Source organism: Pelmatolapia mariae, linkage group LG1 (assembly GCF_036321145.2).
Source record: "Pelmatolapia mariae isolate MD_Pm_ZW linkage group LG1, Pm_UMD_F_2, whole genome shotgun sequence".
Classification (NCBI taxonomy): Eukaryota; Metazoa; Chordata; class Actinopteri; order Cichliformes; family Cichlidae; genus Pelmatolapia; species Pelmatolapia mariae.
The window spans coordinates 9,814,389-9,839,573 of NC_086227.1; the positions used below are offsets into that span (position 1 = coordinate 9,814,389).

At 41.2% G+C, this 25,185-nt stretch overlaps 2 protein-coding genes across 3 annotated transcripts; one reads left to right on the forward strand and one right to left on the reverse strand.

Annotated features, from left to right (window-relative positions):
• Window positions 1-14: 14 nt before the first annotated feature.
• On the forward strand, window positions 15-6,073 carry traf6 (TNF receptor-associated factor 6). Of its 2 annotated transcripts, none has more exons than XM_063471261.1 (8): window positions 15-124; window positions 1,367-1,702; window positions 1,954-2,104; window positions 2,933-3,091; window positions 3,201-3,272; window positions 3,609-3,686; window positions 4,553-4,885; window positions 5,041-6,073. In XM_063471261.1, exons 2-8 carry the CDS (start codon window positions 1,386-1,388, stop codon window positions 5,644-5,646), a joined length of 1,716 nt encoding a protein of 571 aa, XP_063327331.1. In that variant the 5' UTR covers window positions 15-124; window positions 1,367-1,385; the 3' UTR covers window positions 5,647-6,073. The 2 variants fall into 2 exon arrangements, with proteins under 2 accessions (XP_063327331.1, XP_063327323.1); XM_063471253.1 differs by having other exon boundaries at window positions 67-229.
• Window positions 6,074-6,422: 349 nt separating this feature from the next.
• trpm5 (transient receptor potential cation channel, subfamily M, member 5) lies at window positions 6,423-24,474 on the reverse strand. The gene is made up of 26 exons (XM_063471241.1): window positions 24,448-24,474; window positions 22,708-22,775; window positions 21,292-21,448; window positions 21,011-21,191; window positions 20,504-20,670; window positions 20,197-20,374; window positions 19,252-19,316; window positions 18,638-18,823; window positions 18,210-18,309; window positions 17,850-17,968; window positions 16,303-16,650; window positions 15,359-15,502; window positions 13,490-13,613; window positions 13,125-13,270; window positions 12,367-12,479; window positions 12,158-12,262; window positions 11,163-11,421; window positions 9,541-9,659; window positions 9,244-9,376; window positions 8,947-9,121; window positions 8,599-8,767; window positions 8,269-8,447; window positions 7,923-8,055; window positions 7,706-7,778; window positions 7,480-7,570; window positions 6,423-7,371 (listed from the first exon to the last, which is right to left on the reverse strand). The coding sequence occupies exons 1-26, from the start codon at window positions 24,472-24,474 to the stop codon at window positions 7,226-7,228; spliced, it is 3,705 nt and encodes a 1,234-aa protein (XP_063327311.1). The 3' UTR covers window positions 6,423-7,225.
• Between the last annotated feature and the right edge of the window lie 711 nt (window positions 24,475-25,185).

Genomic DNA, 25,185 nt, shown 5'->3' on the forward strand with positions numbered 1-25,185 from the left:
CCACCAGGGGATGGCGCTCGCGTCTGCAAAGCGCGAAAAAATGTAATTGTTGATGACGTTTGGAAAAAGAAAAAAACAGGAAATTCTGTAGATACCAAAAGTTCGAGACGTTTTCAAGGCAAAGGTGGGTGTGCTACGAGAATAAAAACCTGCGTTCACGGACACATTCGGAGCTTATAACGCTATTCTCGCCGATGTGGGGGACGTGATTTCGCTGCCCGCTGTTTTGGTCAGTGGTTTTCTTTTAATACTTTTGACTGCAACCAGATTCGCATTTGCAGTTCCGTATCCAGGGGCATGGCTGGTTTGTCAAGTGCCAACACTTCCAGTCGTTGTATGCAGACTGTTATCTAGCAGTAACGTGTTTGATATAAAAAAGATTTGATAACGAATGTTGGTGTTTAGGCAGAACCTTATCGACTGACTGATGCTGACTAATGAAAAGTAAAAGTTACGCCCCATGTAGGGGAATGGTAGCTTCAAGAAGGAGGTTACAACGCCCATAGCTTGTACATGACTCACTGTACAGGTTGACAGTCTTGTTGGCATGTTTTTATGTACAAAGCTGCATATAGTCAAGGATGATTAGCTTATTTGGTTTGTTAAGCTAGGTGGGATATAAGGAGTAACGATAAATGGTACTAATCTTACAATCTAAGTTCAAGACTGAGTCTTTAAGATTAATTCCAGTTGTTACAAAATGTGTTGTTCAGTATTATAGTTTAATAAACAACCAAAGACTACACTGCATATTTCATTAGTTCATATTCGGGTTTGTGAAGATTTATCTATTTATTTTGGTTTGTTGCAAGAATTCAAGAATCTTCTCTGAAGTGAATTCCCACGTGTGTGTGTGTGTGTGTGTGTGTGTGTGTGTGTGTGTGTGTGTGTGTGTGTGTGTCTTTGGAGCGGTGTGTTAACTCTTCTGGTATAGGATTTGCTTACAAACCCACAGATTAGGTGTGGAAGAGTAAGGGAAGGCCAAATAATGAATTGGTAATGTGGTTATGTGAAAAATAAATTGTCTGATTGCTCATTAAGGAAAAAGATCATTAGAAATAACCCTAAAACCTTCCCATAGGGATCCTGTTTTCATGATAAATGAGCTGATTTGCTTTAGGTTTTTTCTAAAAGAAGGGAGGAAGTTGATTGGAGGAAATTATAAAGATGGTTGTAGGAGGATATTTCTTGAACATCATATCATTGTGTAACTTTAAAAAACCTTTTTAGCAGTTTCATACAAAAAGAAAATCTCTTTTGTGCGGCTGAAGTAAAAATATCCCCATTTTAAAAGCAGAAAAATGCATATGTCTATTTTAAAGTTAATACAGTTAGAATTTATTTCACACTTCCTTACCTCTTTCAGACTTTGCCACCTGCTACAAATGGCCTGCTGTGAAAGCAATAAGGGGAGTTTGGAGGAGGACAGCTATGATGGAGCTGTTGGTGGAGCGCTGTCCGGCTGTGCTCTGGCAATGCTGGAAAAAGAACAGGAGTCCATTCTTAGCCCTTCAGAGAACCCTAGTGCCTTCATGAGCAGCAGCAGCTTTCAGGCTGCCCCCCTGCAAGGCTACGATGTGGAGTTTGATCCACCGCTGGAGAGTAAATACGAGTGCCCCATTTGTCTCATGGCTTTGAGGAACGCCATTCAAACACGCTGTGGTCACCGCTTCTGCAAGAGCTGCATTGAGAAATCCATCCGGTATGCTATTGTGCATCTTTTTAATCAGCATTGAACACTTAGGTTTCTATTTCATTTATCATCACAAGTTTCACAGGCCAGTTTTGAATCCCTGTTAGTTCTTTATTAGCATCAGAGCAATCTGGCAAATTACTGAGTAATGATTTAGAAATGAAAGGCTTCTGAATGATCCAAAAATTCACTGGTACTTGTTTTAATAGTGAAGTAGACAAAAGGGACCAACGATTTCTGTTCTTCTTCTTGGAAATCAGTGATACGGGACAGAGGTGCCCAGTGGACAACGAAATGTTGTCAGAAGACCAACTGTTCCCTGATAACTTTGCCAAAAGGGAAATTCTGTCGCTAACTGTTCGCTGTCCAAACTTGGGCTGTGCCGACAAGATGGAGCTCCGGCATTTGGAGGTAAAAAAAACTGTGACAGACATGTTTGATCCAAACACAGCTCAACACAGAACACGAAGTCAGGGATGTTAACAGGCTGGTGTTTGAAGATGCAGTTGGATTGCACGTGAACATTTCAAAGACATATTTATGATTGTGATCACTTTGTTTTGTTTTTTTTTAAAAAGCTTTTTGCTTTTAAAAACTGTTTGTCAGTGTGATTATAAACCTCTCACTACTGCTGACTGCCAACTTCATAAAATGGACAGGTGTCAGCGGCTTGTAGACATTTTTGAGATTGCTGTAGAACAAGTTTGTCAACACAATAAAATGACTTCAGAGAACACCACCACAACTACCCTTTTTTTTTTCTTGGCACATTTTTCTTGGCACATAAATAACAGTTCATCCCTAGTTGCAGTTTGTGTCTTTCTCTGGTGTGGACAGAGGAATTGTTACAGCTTTCCTGACACCACTTTTATTCTGTTTTAGCTATTCTGGTCTTTTATCTCATTGGATGATGTTTGCATGTGTATACGTATACATGTATTTTATGTTCACGTATGTGTGCTTTTGTGTGAATGTGTACATTTTTGCATATGTATGTGCATATTTGCATGTACACATATTTTTACAAACATATATGGATGTCTCACAATGTTTTCTGTTTTCATCTTGTCTATTTTAATTCTTTTTATTTGATTATATTATCCCTTTGTTCAGCACTTTGGCCAACACTTGATGTCTTTTAAATGTGCTATATGAATAAAGATGAAGACTTTACTGCTACAGAAGCAAATGAAATGTTTTTTGTATTTGTTTTTTTCATTTTATTGTTTTAACTTCCAGGATCATTTGGTGCATTGTGAGTTTGCCACTGTGCCTTGTCCACAGTGCCAGCAGTCTGTGAAAAAGAGCCACCTAGAAGAGCACATAACTGTTCAGTGCCAAAAAAGACCCATGTCATGTCCAGACTGTGTGGCATGCTTTCTTTATGAGGAGAGAGAGGTACCACTGAATCACTTTTCAAGAACAGATCTCATGGCAGAGTTACAGTGATGTTTTGTGTGTCTGTGAGGAAATTTTCCTAATAGTCTCCTTTCATTTGCTCCTTCAGCTTCATCAGCAACAGTGTCCCTTTGCCAGTGTGAAGTGTCAGTACTGTGAGCTGGAGCTCGTCAGAGACCAGGTGAGTCTCTTAAGAGTCTGCCATGAAGAAGAGGCCTCAGGTGAATGAACGGTTAGGAAGTGGTGATCAAAACAGGAACTACTCTCTTGTTTAAGCAATGGGGAACCATTCCAAACTCAGTCACATCACATGGTGACTGCCCTTCTGCACTGTAACATTTCTGCAGTAGAAAGTGGAACCACTTCTGTTTTAATTGTTGTCTGTTATTCCTGTTCCCTTGTTACCTTTGTCTGTCATTTTCAGCAATAAGCAATCTCTTCGAAATGCTTTAAAAAACCCAGTCTGAATATGACTGAAGCTAATTTACTAATGACTTTTTTTATTTTATTTCCCCAGATGGAGTCTCACTGTGACACAGATTGCCCAAAAGCACCTATTGCCTGTAACTTTAGCATCTTTGGATGTAAAGAAAGGGTAGGTGATCAATTTCTAGATTTCCATTCTTTCAGCTCTCATACAGCATATTCTTAATAGGTTAATAGTAGTGGTGCAACAGATCACGGTTGATCCATAATCCGAACCGATCCCACTCCACGGTTCGGCACGCACGTGATCCAAAGATTCGAAAAAGAAGGGAAAAAAAAGTATGTGTATGGTGTGCGTGGTCAGTCTGTCAAGCGGTAGTTATGGCCAGCGCTAGCGGTCCAAGTGGAGGAGCAGAGGAGTTTGCGGCATTTAAGCAGCCCTTTGCTGCCCAATCTGACCGGGCTAAAGCTATTACAAAAGCTACTGGGGTGTTTAGCTGCAGACGGGAGGCCGTATTCCCTTGTGCAAAACAAGGGGTTTAAACTATGATGAACGTGCTTGAGCCACGCTATGATATCCCGTTGCGCGTCCACTTCAGTGACAAGATTGTACCCAGGCATGTGTGAGCAGGAAAAGTTTAAAGTTGTGGCTGAACTGTCCCAGGCATCTTCTGTTGCCCAACTATAAATGGGTGGACCTGCAGGTCAACGGAAAGCTACGTGACCGTGACCGCTCATTATATCACAGCGGAGTGGTAGATACAAAGCCCTGTACTGCCCTATATTGCACCTTAATTTGTTTTTATATAATTGCGTGGAATAAGTCTTGAGTTGAATTTTTTAATAGGCAAAAAATACTTAAATAAGTTAATAAGTAAATGTTAAAATTTTGTCTTTTTTTTCTTTTTTGCTGATCCAATCCGTGACTTAAAACCGTGATCCGATCCGGACCGTGAGATTTTTGATCCGTTGCACCACTAGTTAATAGGTTTTGTAGTTTGCGACACAAGTTTTAAAGCTGGTTTGTCTCTGCAGATGCAGCGCCACAACCTGGCTCAGCACATGCAGGAGTTCACACAGATGCATATGCGCTACATGGCTGAATTTCTGCGTGGCCTTAGCCTCAATGGTACTACACCCAAACCCCTGAGGACTTTAGGACCTTCACTTTCCTCTGAGGATCAAGGAGCTGCAGCATCAGTACCGGCCTGTAGTGGGTCCAGAGGGGCTGCAGCTCTGAGCTGCAGTACCAGTTGTGCTCCAGGTCCGTCTAGTGAAGAGATGCAGCAGAGGCTCCGTGAGATGGATGGACGATTGGTGAAGCAGGATCACCAGCTGCGTGAACTCATCATCTTAAAAGACACCCAAGTAAGTGATATCCAAGTGTATTTTGACCTTTTGGGGTTTTGGTTTGTTTTTGTTGTTTGTTTTGTTTTTGTTCTTTTAGATTCGTTTCTTTTAGATTAGTCTCAAAGCCTCTTCTTTCTTTTTCTCTCAAATATTTTCCCATTTCATTTTCACAGGCAGGCCAGCTAGCAGAGCTCAGGCGTAGAGTGTCCATGCTGGAGGATACAGTAAAAGAGCTGGAGGCCCAACATTGCAATGGTATCTTCATCTGGCGCCTCAAAGGTTTTTCAGTCCACCTGCGGAACCAAGAAGCGGGCCAGCCAGTGGTTGAGCACAGCCCCGGCTTTTACACAGGCCGCCCAGGCTACAAGCTGTGCCTGCGCTTACACCTGCAGACCCCCAATGCCCCTCGCTGCTCCAACTACATCTCCCTATTTGTGCACACCATGCAAGGAGCTTTTGATGGGCAGCTTACCTGGCCATTTCAAGGAACCATCCGGCTCGCCATCCTAGACCAGGGCCCTGAGGGTCAGCATCACATGGAGGCAATGGAGACTAAACCAGATCTACAGGCCTTCCAGAAGCCGACAATTCAGCGCAATCCCAAAGGATTTGGCTATGTCACCTTCATGCACCTGTCTCAGCTGAGTCAGAGAGCTTATGTTAAAGATGACACTCTGCTCATCCGCTGCGAGGTGACGCCACGTTTTGACAATATCCTTCACCGTGAGGGACCAGCTGTACAGCCAAGAGGACCTGAGGCATTTGCTTCAAGAGACTAAAGTCGCACTCCTTTGTGTGGGATCTTCCACAAGCTGACATTTATGGTACCTCTACCAGTGTTTTAGTAATTCAGTAAAGTTCATTTTTAATTGATGGTGATCAAGTGGAAGAAAAATTGACATTAACAACCTTTTAAAATAGTTAGTATTTATTTTTTTTTTCAAGATCTCAATGTTTGTTGTAATAGATGTACAGCAGAATTCATTTAGATCATTATGAGAGATATGTACTTTAAAACCACGCTGTTAAGACCATGTGAACTGTATCTAATCAGCTCAGCACCACAGGCTCTCTTGCTATTGTTGTAGAACACAGCATGAGGACTTATTGGTTTTGGGTTGTTTTTTTGTTTGGTTTTTTTTACCTCTAGTGTCATTTTTCAATCATTGTTTAAAGAGCAGATGACTTTTTTTTGGGGGGGGGGGGGGGGGGGGGTTTCCCTTGTCATCTGCAAGTGTGTACAGGGTATGTGGATAACGTATTGCATATTCTTAACAGCAGAGGATGAAAATGACAATTGAGCATTTTATAAAAACCTAAGTGAACAGGCTTAAATCCCTAGAATCAGTTGTGGGAATTTGTTGTAACCACAGTTGATCATATGTTATCTAATATTGAATCATGAACCAAAAAAAAGGGTCACTAGGTAACAATGGAAAGTTAAACACTTATAATTATTAGCATAGACACAGTCTTATTTTCATTCCCCTTATGTGTGCTTAGTCTACTGACCTACCTTGGCAAGCCAAACCAATGGAAGCCTAGAGGCCCCCCCCCCCCCCCCCCCATCCTTGTATATTCTGGGTAAACAGCATATATTGGAAACACTGGAGGTGCTATTTATCTTAGAATAGATGCAAATGAACAAGTAAACCTGAAAAGGTGAAACAGAATTCCAAGCAGTGAACTAACCCTGGCCATTTTTCTTTTTAATCAGGAACAATCTCTCTGTTCCACTGTAGGACAAAGGGCATTTGGGGGTGGTAACGTTCAAAATTCCCTTTCAGATGTTTTACGAAGAAAGTGATGCATTTGCCACATTTGTGGCACGTCAGGATCTCACACAGAGAATTTTGATGAGAAACACAGCAGTAACACAAAAGCTCCATGGGGGTATCTTGTGAGAAAGGTCATTGTGTGGAACAGAATCAGCAAAAACTTATTGTCCATTCCAAATGCCGCATTTCAAGCGTCACTGCTTCTGCCCATCCTGATTTTTGAGGCATCACTGTGGCACAAACAGCAAAAATGATGGACGGATTACTCAAAGTGCCTTTTACTCAAGCTCCTAACTAATGTAACCTTAAATAATTGAAGTGTAAATGTGAATGCAACATCTTCACGCTCCATGAAATGCTAATAATTGATTGGGTTAATGTTTTAGCTAATGAAAGCTGTCCTCCTAAACACAGTTACCACAGTGGAACATTTAATGTTTTCCTCTAAAGGACCCAATATTTTTATAAATAAAACACCATTTCACTCATTTAAGGTCCATTTTCCCCTTATTGGATTAAAAAAATTTTTTTTCATCTCTCTCAATATTCTTCAGCTGTCTGTATGCAGCCATTATCACTTTCATTCATCAATGTAAGGAAATTTTTTGTTGGCCCCGTATCCTGGATGACCCGGTTTTGTTTTTTCTTCTTGCTTCGCTTCATTCGCTGTTTGACTTTGAGATGCATCTGCGGCGGCGCCATCTGTCTTGTCGCCTGCAAGAGACGCTAGAGAATGACATATTATTGCTTGGACTACATCGAAAAGGCACAAAGCACTGTGTTTCAATCTTTTTGCATAATTACTGTCATTCTTCTCGCTGATTTTTGACTCACTCGGAACTCTCGGCGCGTCCTTCCCACATTTGAGTGTGCTCTGAGCAAAGCACTCAGCCATCCAGGACAGCACCTCTCCGCAATATCTGACCTGGAGGAAAAAAAAAAAAAGTCAGAGGTCATTGTTTTTAACTTATAAACTACTTCTGCACTAGACTTTAAACTTGAAATAGATTTGGGAAAATGCATCCCTGGATGGTGCTATTGAGCTCAGTATACCGTTTACCTGACTTTCCATGGATGCCAGTCGTCTCTCTTGGTCCTTAAATCCACCGACAATCTTCAGCAAGCTTTGAACCCTTGATCCCAAACAAAGTCATTTAGAACATTTTAACCTTAAGAGACGCAGGTTGGTGCTGTGCAGGTACTACAAGAGTTTCTAACTTAATTGCATTGAGAATAGCGTGCAAACTTTTGCAAAAGAATTATAAAGTGACCGTTACTTTGAGGAGGTGCTCTTGAGTCTCTCCTCGCTGCTTTCCCAGTGCTGACGCTCTACTTTGGCCAGGTAATTCTCTTTCTGCACCGTCTCCCATGTTATCAGCCTCTGGTCCAGCCCCGCCGGCAACTCCCTCTCTGGCAACACACAAAAGCAAGGACGTGAGTAACCAATTAACCTAAAAAAGTTCCACGTGGTGGGTGAGAGACAAAGATAAGCCCGCCGTGTGTTTGCCTGTGTTTGATTTGTTTTTTGTTTAGCCACCTAAACCGCAGAGGACTCTTTCAATGTCTGTTTCAAATAACGGCTTAATAGCCCCTAATGGAAATGTGTATATAGAGCCTTCATACCAAGACGTTCCTGCTTGGACTCAGGCTGCTTAATCAGGCTGAGGAAGAGCTGAGAGAGGTGGCTGATGATGATGAAGGGTGGGGCCAGTGCTGGACGGCTGTGGTATTCCACGATCAGGTTATATCTTTGGAACTTCCAGAAGATGTCTGTGTTGCCTTGCACTACCTGGAATGTGTAGCTGCAAATGGGGGAAGAAGCAAGTAAACCAGTTTGTGTGTGTGTATGTGTGTTTTTCTTTTTAATTTTATAATTTCAATAAGCCACTGGCTCATCTCATGTGATCAGACGGGCAAATGTATGCACGTTTTCCTGGATTCTCATCCCCTGACCTGAACATAGCAATGAGGAGGTTCATCAGCAGGACATTGGTGACGAGGAGGTAGATAACCAGCAGCAGGATGACCAGCCAGTTGGCATAGATGTTGGGACATGGTGGCCGCAGGCCCTCGATAATCTCGTCTGAGTCATCGGTGCAGTTCATTTCAGGCATGCGAGCAGCTGCGCTCCATTAAATGTAAGAACAAGATACGATAAGATTAGAAGGGGGGGAACAAAAAAATCTAGGGCAAACAGATTACAACCCCAATGGCACGCATAAGCAAAACATTAATTACACATCTTGGCAAAGTATTTTGCATTTTTCACAAACAGATAAACAGTTAAAGGATGTATCCTACTGTCTATCTCCTCCAAAGGGATCTGGCCAAAAATGTGCAGGTAGGGACGGTACAGCGCTCTGCGAAACACCCAGTCAATCCTTTGGTCATTGGGGTGGAGGAGAGCCTGTGTGGCAACCCCGTACGCAATGAGCCAGACACTCAAGAAAAACAGGAAGAAGAAGACATCCTTCATCTGTTTAAAAAAAAAAAGAGAGAGCAAAAGATCTCCGTTTTAATCTTCTTTTTAGGCATCTTCTTCTATTAGCAAGAGCACAACTTAAATTTATACGTAAGTCATGATTTTGTTTTGGTCACCATTCTTTCCACAATGATGATCTTGGGTCCCAGCTGCTTATGAATGGCAAAGATATGGATGAGACGCAGAGTAAACACCATGAAATCAATGGCCAGAACTGTCCTTCCCGCCTCGTAGGTGTCATTCACCATCCTGAGAGAAAAAAATACAAAAAAATCACACCCTGTAGCAACACTTTTTTTTGCATTCAGCCATTCATTCATTTAACCACTTGCTTACTTATTTTGATGCTTTAGCCAAAATCATCACCACAACACATACTAAAGCCTAAGTGCTCACATTAGATTTAGATTTACCTGCACGAGACCCCAACAACAAAGAGTGAGATGGCAACCATGTCACACTTGTTCCAGTTGTCCTCCACGTAGAGTTTAAACTTCTTTAAGATGCTCATCTCTTCATCAGTGAAGAAGCTCTGTTGTCATAAAGATTAATAAAGAGATATATCTTCTTTTTTTTTACATGTGAATATTTTGTAGCTGAATATTTTTGTAAAAATGTTCATCAGAAAATCTGAGCCTGTCTTGACTTCTTTCAGATCAAATACTAGAACGACATTCAAACACACCTGCAGGGCCCACAGCTTGAGGTCGATCCAAAAATCAATAGTACTGATACCAACGCTGGTATTGGTATCAGATCGATACTAGCACGATACGATCAGTACTTCACTCTGAAAAGCTGAAAGGTGTGTTTTGTTGTGTTAGCTAATTATTGTGGAAAATACTAATCACAGTGATTTAGTGCTCATTAAAATGTGTTCAGAATTTTCAAATTGATGATGATTCATGTCATAAATCATGATGCACTGCTCTCCCCTACACAGGCTGCCTTTGTAGTTTAAAAGCATTGGTATTTGTATCATTAATAGTGGTCTTTTACCTGGCATCTGCTTGATGCCTAAATGTGTGGTATTGCACAGCAGTCCCCACAGCCCTGCTGCTTTAGAGGGGACCTTCAGTGCAACCAAATGGTGAGTCCTGTCAAATGTCTTTTACACTTAGAGTGTGAGGTTGACTTTTCTCCTGTGACTTGAACAGGTTACCTGAACGTGCCTTAAGAACCACTGCTTGGTCCCTTGATGGCGCAGTTGGTTTGTCAATAAGCTGAGGGCAGCATGTGTGCTTTCACAAAGTCACAGTCTGCTGTGCGAAAGCTTTGAGTGCAGATGTCTACATGACATCCAAATACTTTCAACTGTCCCCAGGTACAAGCTGTAGATTTAAACACTTAAGGTAAACCTAGCTTACACTCAGCAATTAATCATTTTAATAAATCTGCAGTAAAAGATGGTAAAATGAGCAAAATGCACTACTGGCATAACTCTATGAGAGCGAGCAGACTGGGGCTCCTCGTTTATTAAAAAGCTGGTAGAACTAGGCTGTTGAAGTTTTTTTTTTTGTAAAAAAGTATGATAACAAGGCCCCTGTGGCATTATCTTCATTTAGGAAAAGGCATGCAGCTCAGAGCCATCCTTTTGAATGCACAGGGGCCCTGCTGGGCATGGTAGCATGCCAGAGTTGCCTGCAGCAGTGTGGTTCTTATTTTGGAAATCTCTACCATAATTCTGTCAGCTCTGGCACTGTCTGAAATACACATTGAAAAATAGAGTGGTGAAGGACTTTGTCATCTGGGCCTTTTTGTGCCCAAGGGAAGAGAGCTCAGTGGGATCGGTGCAATAAGGGATCATGCTTGTCTGACCTGGCTCACTAGGAGGGAGTCAAAAAAGAGGCAAAAGGCTTAAAACCCCTGAGACAATGAGCTCACTGTAGCGATTCACATCACCTCCTACTCAGATGTGTCAGAGCTGAACACGTCTAATAGAAATGCCACTGCTTCGAAAAAGGTGTCACGCTGCCTAGAGAGAAAGATGCTGATTCTTGGCATTATATAGGTGCCAGCATGATTAGATGATCACCTGTCGAAGTTCCTCCAGCACCAGGGTGAAGACCCAGAAGTAGAGCATTATCTCTGGCGCTCCAGGGCCAAGAGGCGGTGGTGGGCGGAAGTCTAGCAGGAGCACATAAGTGAAGAGGCAGAGGAAAGCAAAATACATGATGACATTGCCGAGGAACACCGTTACAGGAGCGCTCCAAAAGCGACGCCAGCGACGCAGTAAGAAACGCCACCAAACAGAGGCGCAGCTCTGATCTGCTTGACCTCCAGGTGAAGAGTCCCTGGAAAAAAAAGACACCACATTAATATGTAAAGACAAATCTATATCTAACTATAGATATAATCATGTAAATGGAGATTAACAGCCAGGATTCTAAAATTCAAACATGTTTACTGATGTTTTAAGTCTGAGATGGTATGACGGGCATCAGGAAGTATTTTATTCGCATTATTATTCACACTGCAGCTCATTTGTGTTTATAGGGTTTTAGCACCAAGGTTATTATAGATAACTAAAACTAAACTAAAAACTAAACCACAATTAGATGTGAAAAAAAACCCAAAAAAACATTGTGAAGCATTGATGGATCTGTGTATCGACACTCTGGATGTCTACAAGTCTGTAAGTCAACAGCATTCAAATAGTTAAGTGCTTTTAATGCAATACCTGTACTGACTTTCCTTAAATTTTGCCTCTGGCAAATTACCCTTCATATAGTAAAAATTAAAAAGTGTAGACCTAACACTTGAAGTAATAAAGATTTTTAAAACAGTAAAAACTAACTGAAACAAGAAAATCCACTCTGGAAACTAACTCAAAGTAAAAGCAAATAATCAAAAATGGAAAGAAAACATTAAGTAGCTAATTTGTTGTCACAAAAAACAGTCTTGCTGAATAGAAAGTATAAACAACAAATGAAATTATATTTTTAGCTTAATCATTTTGGCAAAAAGCAGATCAGTGTGCACTCATGCTGAAGTCTATGAACTCTAAATTAAACAAGAGAGCAAACTCACAGAGGGTCATCATCATCATCGCTTAGAAGTAAAGCCTTTTCTGTGTCCAGACTGTCCAGCTCCACAAACTGCTTGCCAGCATTACGATTGTCAAGTTCTTCATCACTGAAAAAAAATCCCAAAAACCCAGATAATGCACAGGACCGAGTGACACAGAGCTTATCAGAATGGCAAAGACAAAAGGCGGAGTTCATCAACAGACTGATCACCTGAACTTTATGAGGTTGGTCCATATGAGCGGTGGACAGAAGAAAGACACCACGAGTTTGGAGATGGCTGTGTCTGTTGTCATAGACCCCCACCAAATCTTTGTGAGCAGAGCCTGCAGAACAAAAACAGTTTCTCATACAACATTGGCAAACTAGCAGAGTGTGTAAATTCAGGTTACCACAAGGGGGCACCAGAGGTCTTACAAAATTTCTGTTTTGCAGCCTGGAGCCCATATTCACAGAAGAAACATATGTGGAGTTATCTCAGATAGACAGACAGAAAAAAAAATCAAAATCAAAACGCTTCTGCCCCAGTCAAACCATTTCATTAACCAGCAACTACTTTGCCTGAGACCAGGGAAACCCACTTTCTCTTGAAACATTACACATGTACTGGATCATAATTAACGGCATCCCATTAAAAAGGTAATTCCGACTGTGTGCTATGAATAAAATATATCATTCCCATGTGCTAACCTTCCCTACTGACACTGAATACCAATTAACTCTCACTGATGACTTTCTAATGACAAGGGCGTCTGTTGGAGGCATATTTAGACAAAACTGCACTGAGTGGCTTCTAAGTATCTAATGGCATACAGTGCAGAGGGAAATGTTTAATAACTGCCGTGGAAACCCAGTATATCAGCAGAGATGGCGGCAAAGAACCAGACTTATCTGTCGGCTTTCCAATACTTAATCTGTAGGATGAAACTTATAAATTTTAAAACGGAGCACCGCATGTGTCTTCTTGTCACCTGAACTCCGTCGTGGGCAAAGAAGGATTTGGCATCTGCCTCAGTCGCCAAGTTAAGGACTGTAGATTTGCTCCAGCAGTGTGTTCTCCTCACTAACAAAGCATAAGCCCTGTCTTCACTGTTGGAGTAACACTCTCCAAAGACATCTGCCACAATAAGAACAGTAGTTACACAGTGTCAACCGCTCGGTTAGATTACATCCAGATTTATATTTTAGTCCCTCAAGTGGAATCTGTTTGTGCTTGTGAATAACAAAAAAAAAAAGCAAAGCAAAACACTGCTGGCTTGAGGTTAGAGGTTTTACCTCTTGCTATGTTTGACCATTGCATTATCAGCTCCTGTCATTAAACAGTTTACGTACTCACCAAGGGCAAACTGCTCATACTTGGCCTCCTTCATGCTACGTGCGGACTCAGCCTCAGATTCCAGTCGTGCCATCTCTTTCAGAATCTTACAACCCGCCAGGGCTGCCGCAACCGCCTCAGGGCCCTGAAAGATTACAAGAGAGCTGTATCCAAGAAATGGGTCTGAAAGGGGGATTTGAATTTTTGAGAGCTGCATCTTTTGCATCTAAATGCTTCTATTGTGTGCATCATGTGCTACTACAGATACATTTCAACTTGTAGGTTCACCCCCCCCTGTGATTTCTAAAGCCTGTATTCAAACGCACTTCCTTACATGTCGCGGGACACCGTTGTTATCGGCCAAAATAACTAGTCAGCCAGTTTGGGTATGATAGCAGGCTCTTGAAGGGCTTTAACCATCTGACCTTGAATGTAAGGCACATTTGAATGTTTTTTTTATTTTCAGTCTCTGTAGTTTGATCTATTGAATAACCCAGAAGGAAGCTGCTTGCTTTAGGTTGTATATGAACTGCATGGATTGTGTAAAGTATAAATAAAGAATGACTGTTTTCACAGTGTGGCTAGATAGTTCCCCTGAACGTTTCATGAACTGAAAGATTCTTTACATCATATATATATAGCTGACATTATAAACCTGCTTGTTGTACATATAAAAATGGACATTTTCTAACTTCTTACAGGTCTTGGGAAGACAAGGAAAGCAAGTATTACATATAGATAGCAGCCAAACTCACTCTTTTCTTAACCACTTATCCAACTAGGGCTCTGATAGCTTGGAGTATAATAGGCTGACAATGGGTGGAAGGCTGGGTAGATGCTGGATGGAACATCAGTCCAGGGTTAACGAAAAGACGTATTTATGAGATGTTCAAGAGATATTCATGCTTACAAGCAGATCTTTGGTCAGTTTAAAGTTACCAGTAATGCTAATACTCATGCACTGGACTGTGAGGAAGCGCAGCATACTGCAGCAGAGGGCTCTTCCCTTTTTTGTTTAAAGGATCAATGATTTGTGTTGATTATGCTGCATTTTTTTTTTTTCGCACTCCTGGGTCGACATACTGTATATGCACATAATAAATATGTGAGATTTTGCTAGTCTGCAAGGATAATTGTCACCCGGCCTTCAACGTGGGAAATACTTCAAACAATCAAATTACGAATGCCAGAGTCCAGGCCAGAGTCTGAGTGCTGAGGCGCTAGAGGTGGGGGATGGGCACACACTGAACGCAATTACCATAATTTCAGATAATGTTTGAAATATAAGACGCTGGAAAAGAGCACATAATGATGACCGCGTGTGAGATTACAATAATTGGTTGCCTCAGTTCAGGGAATGGCAATAAAGAAATGAAAGGTGCTTTGAAAAGATGTTGAAAACAAAGAGCAGTTATCATTGATGAGTGTCATTTAAACTATTCGTGGGACATCAATCCCTTGTCGGCCTATATTTCTCATTACCTTCCTCAGGACGTTAGACACGCATGCGCTGGCTCACCGCTGGTTGGCTGCCTCAGCAAGCAGCCTGACCTTCATTTGAATAATGTTCTTGGAGATAAGATAGCTTTTTAGTTCACCTCAGTTCTTGATAAATACGCCGTTTGCGGGGCTCTTTTTTAAAAAATTTTTATTTTTATCTCGAGTGACATTTTCATATGGCAGGACTGACCTACACCTGCACTGGGCTGGCCCGCATCGCTCATCACACCCAAAGCAGAACGCAAACTATCACAGCATAATTCTGCTCACTTCACTTTGCTTTGAGTAGAATTTTCCAAAGCCAGGCACATTTAGTTATTTATTGAGCCTCACAGTGCTGAGATAGTACGAGCTGTAGCTCAACCGACTAAAGAAGCTGACAAGACTGACCATGGCCCAAAAGTAGTTAGCCATCTGCTGCCGGTTCTGAAGGGCCGCCCAGAGGAAGAGATCTCGCCAAGGATGCTCGCAGCGCTCCTCTAACTCAGCCAGATTCTTCTGGGTGTGGAACAGTCGACCCTTTGCTGGCTTCTCCTGGAGCACACAGAGAGAACGCTTAATGTATTTAATATGTATAGTAGATGAGGTAGCCGCACACAGTTTACAGAACAGGCAGTGCTTACATAAGTCAATCTACGACAGTCCTTTTACCGCAAAACCAATTTCCCTCGCTCCGCTGTAAAGAAGTCATAGCTGCTTGGTTGTCAACTGGAATATGTAATGAATTTAACCAAGCAGACCTTCAGCCAAGAAAACATTTGACTGTGGCTGTGTTTTTCTTTGAGACCACCAGCCTTACAACAGTGAGTAGCACAAAACCTGACAGCATAATTAGAGAAAATATAGGGATTTTTAGAGTGCAACAGCAGGTGTGATTTTCCACGATGATCCATCTCTTTTTTGCTGCAGTTAGAGAGAAAAAAATGATGATGTGATAGGAGTAACAAAAGGGCTGGCTGCCCTGAAAAGAGCACTTTGGCTTTATTGGGTAGATTTGATGTTTTTTTCTGCTATTAGTGTAGGTAGGATGAGTTGCCATTAAAGTCGCCATTAAAGATTCACTGTCTTCCGGGAAGTCAGTTTACCACAAAGTCTATATATTTTCTGGTTCATTGCATCTTTCAGGCGCTTAAATGTTGCGAATATAGCTGTCTGAGAGGGTTAGAGGTAAACTCTCTCACTCGCTGCTCACATCTCATAGATGAATGCAAACCTTTATGTGGTTTCACAGAGACACTGCTTCATTTTAAGTTGGCAGACCAAAAGGGATGAGAAACCTAACGCAGACAACATATTGTTTGTTTGGAACTTTCAAAGAAGAGTACATCACCTACCGTGGGAGTCTTCTGGTAAAAGCCTTTACAAGAGTCGTGGAGAAAGTCTTTCAGCACTTTGGCGACCTCATAGAGGGTGAAGCGGGATTTTCGGTCTCCTTGCTCGGAAGGATGGTGCCCGGGTGGACCATGTGTCCTGGCAGCTCCGAGCAGAAGCTGCTTCTCCTCGTACTTTTTGAGGAGCAGGTTGTGAAGGAGGCTTTTCTCTGAGACAGACCAGTAAAGCTCCTGAAGACGGCCATAGGTAAGGAACTCTCCCAGGTTCACGCCATTGTCCACGAAAAGGCGCACAAAGTCTGGCTTGTCATTGATCAGTGCATCCATCATCACCTCTTCAAGATCGCAAGCCTGCAAAGATCAGTAGACTTATTACAATGACTCACTCATGACCTCTCTTCTTCACAGCTGTAAAAATATTCTTTTCTGTTATTATGAAGAGCCTTACCAGTGTTGATTGGTACTCTTATTGTTATTGCTGTAATACTATTCAATAAATCCCTTTCTTGCAGATTTAATGCAAATGTGAATATTGCAAATTGCACATGCTAAACAGCTTTAAAAACATGCTCTGTAGAGGTCTAAGAGGGTAGCTATTAGGTGGTCTGCTGTGTAATTTTGCACACACATCCATGATTCTCTGAAGGTGAATCCTACTGGCACAGCTGGTGCTTTGAGGTTGGTGTTAATTGCTAACATCTATTAATTAGGCAATGTTAGCAGGCTAATATATCAAACTGATAACAGCCTCTACAAAAAATGTGGACATAGCCTCTAGGTTTGAATTCCATCGTAGAAGTGTGTCAAAACTTTTTTCTTTGGTTCTTAAATTCTTTCAAATCCCGCCTTCTTCCTAACGGCCAGTAGAGGGCGTGGGCTGGTTGCAAAAAGAGGTCAGATTGTATAAAAATGTATAAAAAAACAACCCTACTTTCCACTTTATTTATGATCTCAGTGAACACTATAACGATGATTTCATGGTATCATTCACTACTTTTAAATCATATCTAGCAGAGAATGGTGCTCAGTTTGTACATTTTGCTTTTATTTAGACAAAAATAGATGACAAAGCAGGGTATAATTCGGACTGTTGCTGCCTGTCTATGTGCAGTTATCATGGGTTTCTCACTCAGTCTCCACTTTTCAGTCATGACATCTCATGTCAGCAAAACATGGCAACTGCCAAAATGTCAGGCTTCAGCCTTCAAAACAGAAGTCCACAAAGCAGTGGGCAATGTCACGCTAGCTGCATCCATCTTTTATATACAGACTATGAAACCAGCACATTTGGCTATAATAGTGATAATGAAAAATATTATATCTGATGAAATATATTATTGATATCACTGTGAGTATATTAGAATACTAGCATATTCATGACTTGTAACTCTGAACACTGGGCTAGCTTTTGTTTTAATTACCTTAAATAGCCCAGACTCTCACTGATTGTACTCGAAAAAGTTCCCACTCCCTTTTAATGTTGCTTTAGAAGGCACGCCAGGTTTAATTACCAGAATTTGTCAAACCTTGATCAGATCCTTTTGTCTCACCTTCCACTCCACATCTCCATTAAAAATGTCACTCTTTGCAATGTCCACTCTGTTCCAGGCCACTGCCAGCTTCAGCTCATCCAGAAAGTCTTGGGCTTCTTGACTTTGGCTCTTGCAAGCTGATAAACACACACACACACACACACACACACACACACACACACACACACACACACACACACACACACACACACACACACACACACACACACACAAAATGTCAACAGATTTACAATCTGTCAAGCGCTCAAAATGTCAAGGCTCTTTCTTATTGCAACTGTCATGTCAGGAAACCTGTAATTGTGCAGCCTTAGGAAATTGCAAGTTTCTTAAACATATCTCTCACAAGAAATATTTTACCTTTGACTAGAGCTTTGAGAATGACTGTATCCAGCTCAGAGCTCTCTTGTTCCGGGTCATGGACAGTGAGGAGATGCTCGTGATCAAGTATCTTCTGAATCTGATTGTCAGGGCGACAGTCAGTAATTATGGAAATATCATTTGAGTGACGCAATTTATTAAAGAGAATTTAATGTGTTGTATACACAGTACCTTTACTATGTGTATCAGCTCGGAAAAAAATATGTTACAAAATTGTTGTCTTGGCTTCCCTCCTTGTGTTCTTAATTAGGTCATCACATACAAATGTTGACGATAATGATGAAAATCCTACATTAGCTTCCTTCACAATCTTCCCCAGTGTGCCCTATTTTTCTGCCAATGTTCAAGTCTTGTGATGTGCATATCTGTATATGTGCCTGCCTCCACGCTGTGCACATCGCTCTTACCAGCTTGACCCAGTTACTGATGTCTGTGCTGTGGTGGGCATTTGGAAAGGTGTCCAGCAGCAGCTCATGAACACTGTCCGTATCCCAGCAGCCCCTATTCATCAGTGTGACAAGGATGTCAGCCACACCTCCAGAGCCTGCCAGGATCAGCCATGGTGTCGAATTGCCAATGCCTTTATACATTCTCTGCAAGAAGGGACACAGTGTTCTGATGAATTTTCAGTTGATATGATTTTTTTTAAAGATGATAACTTCCCAACTAAACATCAACAAGAATTATATTTCTCAGTGTAAGCTGTAGTCTATAATCTCCTCAGTAATGGCTCTATTTATGCAAATGCATTGGTGACTTTGATGGGCTTTTTGGTTGAAGAGATTAGTTTTGTGAAAACAGAAAGAATTTGTTTCTCAGTCTGGCTTTGGCCTGCTGCCTCAGGAGATGGCACCACCAAAATTTGACTCAGAGCCTAATTTTCAAGCCTTAGCCAGCGTTCAAACTGAGAATGTGCACATTTGAATGACAAAACAAATCTGCCTTTCAGAGGGTCTCTTCGTGGTTTCGCCTTTAAAGTTCTTGAGAAGCTAATGTAGCACAATGAAAAAAAAAAGCTTACTTTTAGGATCCTGGGTTCTCCGTGGACCAAGAGACACAGAACAGGGATCTCAAAGCTTCCTGCACCTAGAAGAATATTCACAGAATGAAATGCAGAAAAAGGAGAAGCTGGGGTGATGGTGGGTTGCAAAGAAGCTTACAGGGGTAGCGTTAGTAGCTCTGGGCAGGCTAAAGCAAGTTAAATATAAGAGGTTCACTAATAGGACGTGTTCTTAAGAGCTGAGCACTAGCTAAAGTGTCTGATTTTACCTACATTGGTTGTGCATGCTCTATGTGTAAAAATATCTCTGTGATGTGTTGCCTTTGTCTCTAAGTTGTGGAGAGTTGAACCAAATGTTGTTTTTGCTCTGATATTAAATGTGAACAGCTTTGGAAACCCGAAAAGGAAAATGACCTGCAACTGACTGAAACACTATTTATGGAAACAGGCTACTTTGGAATATGCAGTAAAAGTAGTAAGTAAGCAATTAAGTAAGGCTTATTTATATAGTTCTTTTCAAGAACAAAAGTCACAAAATGCTTTATAATTTACAATTACAATGATTATTTTAATTTACAATTAAAATGGTAAAAATAGACTCCATTACATTCACTGCCATTGTACTTGTGAAGTAATTCAAGAATTCATAAACATCATAAAATATGAATATGATTTTTTCTTTTCTTTGTTTTTAAAAAAAGAAGCTATTTATATATGAAGGAGCCACATTTACTATGTGCAACACCACAATGAAACAATGCCAAAATGCATCCATAATTGAAATCCATAAAAGCTACCATTTGTCACAATGAATTCTCGTACAAGTACATTCCAGTGTCATTTTTACTCAGTTTTACATAGGTACATGTAAAGGAATGATATAAACTTTTAATGAAGCAACTTTAACATACGGCATACTGCTTAAGTCGAAGATTGGTTCCCAGCAATAACCTAAAAGATTTTTACCTCCGTAACCTGTGCGCTGAAGAGAGATATGCTTGAGCAGCTTCACCCTCATTTCACTGGTGGCTCCGGGTCTGTTGGGATCTTCCTCAACCAGAACAAAGTGAGAGTGGTGACTGTCCAGGGAATACACTGATCCATGGGGCAAGTCTTGAGGCTTGTATACTGCGGGTTCATCAACCTTAAGAAAATATGAAGGGATACTCAGCAGGAAAGAGGACAGCGACAACACATTAACACGAGAGATGTAAATATTAGTTCACGGAGGATACTAATATTGGCCTTGTGCTGCCTTTGTGTGAACAGGAACCTTGGCTGTGAGTAGTGCCTCTCGGTTGTGGATCATGTTCCAGGGAGCAATGCCAATGGCCACAACACGAACTTTAGAAGAGGTGCTGGCCAAGGAGTGATCTCGTACCGCCTGGCCTAAGTGCTTGGTGATGCCAAAGCGAAGGCCATTAGTCAAAATCCATGCCCCTAGAGAACAGCAATGCAGTTGTATGTACATAAGAGGTTTTGAACATTTGATGTCTAATTTTACATGATCTGTCTGCAAAGTTGTAATTCTGATGAGTATCAAACTGGAAAGTTGGATCCAAGATTGCATATTAAACTGATGTAGCTGCCAATATAATCATAAAGCTAGTTATTCTGAAATTAATCATATCATTTATTAATGAAAAACACATAATATCACAGAAAAAAACAACACTTTATATATCAAATAAAAGGCACTCTTTTGCCAGTATAGCAGCCTAACAAGATTCCATTTCTTTGATTTCAAAAGCCAGGGCCAGTTTGTACCCTTGATTATAACCTGTGCTTTGTGCAGCCTTCACAAGTCCCTTTCTCAGTGTGTCCCTAAGCCAGGGCCTCATCTGAGCCAGCTCATCTCCTCCCACTACTGCAACCACCAGGTGTGGAGGAGCAAGACCCCACTCTTCTGTCAGCATCTGGTAGATCAGCACTGGGTCGGTGTTGCTGCGCACCCTCACAAACTGATTGAAGGCAAGGGGAAAAGTGATGTGTCAGTATACCGCTTGAACTGCACACTCTTGTTATGTTACCTTCCTTACTCGTTATGACATCCAGTCTCACCTTTCCTCTCGTTTTAGTCGGACCAAGAAAGTCAATGTCACCAACTCTGCCAGCTGCCCAGTGGCTCTTCTCTTTCTTCATTCTGCTGGCGAGTCCCCTGGCTACATTCTCCAGAGTCTCATCTACTGTAGAGCAGCAGGAACAGCCCAGCAGGACACTGACAGCAAAAAAGCGTGAAATTGTTATATGCATCAGTCTTCTGCAGCACAGAAAAGGTATGAAAAAGAATCAGATTCAATTTTTATCTAGACTATCCTGCCCACAAAGCTCCTCATAAACATGCAGCAACACTTTTCTGTGCTGTCACAATTACAAAAGGACAGTTAATTTCACCCGCCAAGGCTGTTACACTGTTCTGTTTGCTGATTTGGTTTGCTTCTTATTACCGTGTGTATTTATGTATTTTTTTATATAAAAAAAGCTTGTCAAAGTTCAACGAAAACACCTCAATGTCGACATTAAAGCGCTATTAAAATTCATATCTAAGATTCATCCAGGTTGCACTGTGTTCAGCCTATTTATATCTATCATTGCTGCCCATTTGTAGTTTGTTGCAGTTTGTATAGTTTCTAAAGACTTTCTGCAACTTGTGTTTTTCTTGTGTATATGTGCATATTTATATATTGCCTATTTCTTTCTTTCTTTTTGTATGCATTCCTTGTTTGTGTGCACAAACTTTGCCAAATAACGATGATTCCGATTCTGATCAGACATTTTGTACATTGAATTGATTATTATTATTATAATATTTTAAATATCCCTAACATACACTCTTTTAGTTTTCTTTCCCATATCATTTTTCTTTTTTTTTTTTTTTAAACACAAGTGGACTGAAATCAGTAATTAATGCTATTCCATTAACTCTCACTTTCATTTTCACTTGAGTAAAAGCCTAATATTTCCAGACAGGCTTGAAGCTTCCTGCAGTACCATTTTTTTTTTTAATTTGATCAAGATGCATAGATGGAATAAAAAATAGGGAGGTTATTTCATTAAATGAACTCATTTAGATGATTTAAATGCTTTATGGTTTATCTGCTTCGTCCAGTATTAGCTAAATGAAAAATGTAGCTCTGTGCTTTTCTTCTTATTTAATATTGGAGAAAGCATTCATTTCTCCACAGCCAGGAATGGACCAGCTCTCATGAATAATTTAAATAGAAAACTGTACTTGGATTTAGTTAATGTTTGTTAGTCCAGTGCAAATGGTTTCATCCTGTGGCACTCTTGCCTGTGAGGCCTCCTAAGCATTGGCCTTTTCTGCTGCTCTGATGATGACGTTCTCATCATGAATGCTTCTGAACACTACTCGTTTGAGATAAAAAGCTTCTGTCAGAGCCGATAATTCTACTGTAGAAGAAAAAATAAGTTTCTCTTGTTTCAGAGTGCTGCACACACAAACACACACACACACACCCATGTTCCTCTGACCACTCCAGCGTGTCCCCACATTGCAGGCATCGCGTCTGTGGTTGCAGCGTCCCCTGTAAACAAATGAATACCCAGATATTAGGTCGCTTTAACGATAAATCCATTATGACTCACTCACCGCTGGCTCTACAGACGGAAAGCTTCTTAGAAGTACATGTGGTCAATGCAAAGCTGGCAGAATTTTCATTCTCGCTTCATATGCAAAGTGCTTCCTGCCCCATGTTTGAACTACAAATGCACAAAACCCTCTTTTTTGCTGGTATGCACGAAGCAGGGAAACAGGCATGCATCTGAACCTCTAAATGTAAGCCTCCCTTATAAGTTGTGAAATGAGGACATTTGCTAGCCCTGTGCAAAATTTTAGGCGCTTTAGATATTTATGACTGTGTACATCAGTCAATGCATCAGATCAGACCAGCATTTATTGTGCAGCATTACAACAGCACCAAACATACTTAAAGCCTCATAACAGACTGTTTTGAGCTAGAAGAACAAGGAGTCTTGCGACAGATGGCATGGCAGACATAGAGCCCTGATCTTAGCATCATGGAGTCAGTCTGGGATTATATGAAGAGGAATATGCAACTAAGACAGCATAAATCAGCAGAAAAAAATGTGGCAAATTCTCTAAGGCGCCTGGAACAACCTAACCTGGAAAGAACCTTGAGAAAAATGGGGAGGGGATCTGCTTTTGACATCGTGACCTTCTTTATATGGAGCTATTGTTTTACAGTTCAGTTTATCTCGGGATGAGTCTTTTCATAGGAACCAAAATACACTGAGCTCAGAAAGAAGGCTCATTTAATATTGATAAGATTACCCATTTGCCTCAGTAAACAGACACTTTTATCAGCCAGCCTTATTTGCATGGGCACTTGAGCAGCTTTGTGAAAGACGATTAAAACAAACAAAAAAAATAATAGTAGTGCAAATTCCTGTGACCGACAGCAGTAGCCTCCCCGTTTACTCTGAGTAAAGAACACGCATTTTAACGCAACTGTGGTGCAATGGTTAATATACAGGCAGAGAGTCAATTTGTGTTCAGCCATCTGTTTTAATGGGAGAGAGCAGCTTGTTGTGGAGGCTTTTATTTGACTACAGGTCTGGGTCTGGGAGGGAAAAGACTACTGGGCATGCAAACAGGACGATTTACATGCAAAGGTAGAGGAAAGGACAAGCAGCTGTGTGTGTGTGTGCTGGAGTGGGTATCTCAAGGACACGCACACTCTTCCATGCACACACACACACACACACACACTGAACTTTGAACTTTGTTAGGGCTCATATGTGGGGCCTCTTTTAAATGCAGTTTTTGTCATTTAAAACAACAATAATGTTCCAAAAGCAATATGTTGAGCAACTTTTTTTCCTCACACTTTGCTATTTCACCAAGTTTAGTGATTTGGTGAATGGCTAATAAATATATTCTGTCAACAACCCTAACAACAACCCTAAAATGTAAAATGTGAAGATTGAAATTTGAGCTATTTCACCTTATTGTTCCCTGATCTATTGTTTGACTTGAAAACCTTAATTATCTATTTTATTATTAACCAGTGTATCTTAATGTAGCTCGAGACACACACACAGACACACAATGGTGATCCAGTGGTCATCATTACATGTCTTAACGTGTGTGAGATGATGATTTTCAGACAAAAAAGACAACAAAAGGAAGAAGAAGAAGAGAAAAGAAAAGAAATGAGCTGCAGTTTAGATACTCACCAGAGGTGTGTCTTGTCCCTCCTGCATGTCTGCAATAGACGTTCCCCTCTCGTTCCCCTGCAGAACCACACCTGTGAGAGCTCAGCGGGTGTCCTTCCACAAGCCTCAGGTGAACCTCCTGGGCTATTAGGAAGTAGCGCAAAGGTGGGGCCCTCCCTCCAGCCAATCCCAGACACTGGCGTGCACCATCACTTTGCATGTTGGTCAGCCGTTGCACATCACCCTCATCTGGACCACACCTTTACTTGCAAAATGGAACAGCCTTGTGTCTAGTTTCTCTACAATTCAGGGCAATGTTCTTGGACAGCTCAAGAATTATAGGCTTAACATTTCCATATGGAAACTTTCCATATGTTTGACATGGTCAGTGAATGGTGTGTGTTGTATATAAAACGAATGGACACAAAGGTTCAGTGTATTTCCTTCATTTTGGTGCTCTGTGTTGCGCTCACTTTCTTTAGTTTATCAGGGGTGTAACTCAAAATGCCTGCCGTTCAGTGGCAGACTCAAGTTTAGAGAAGAGGGGCTCAAAGGTCACCAGACTGATCGGGGAAAGTCATATGAGGAGTGTGAATCGTTCCTTCTTTATCACTACTATTCTGATCTTGCTGTGCAAGGTCCATTTCCCACAGTTTCTCTAGCAGAGTTCCTCAGTGAACAGGAAATTACATGTGTGGTCCTCTCTTACTGGTCCACTTGAAGTGTATTTGTGAAGATTTCTCGCCAAAATACAACTAA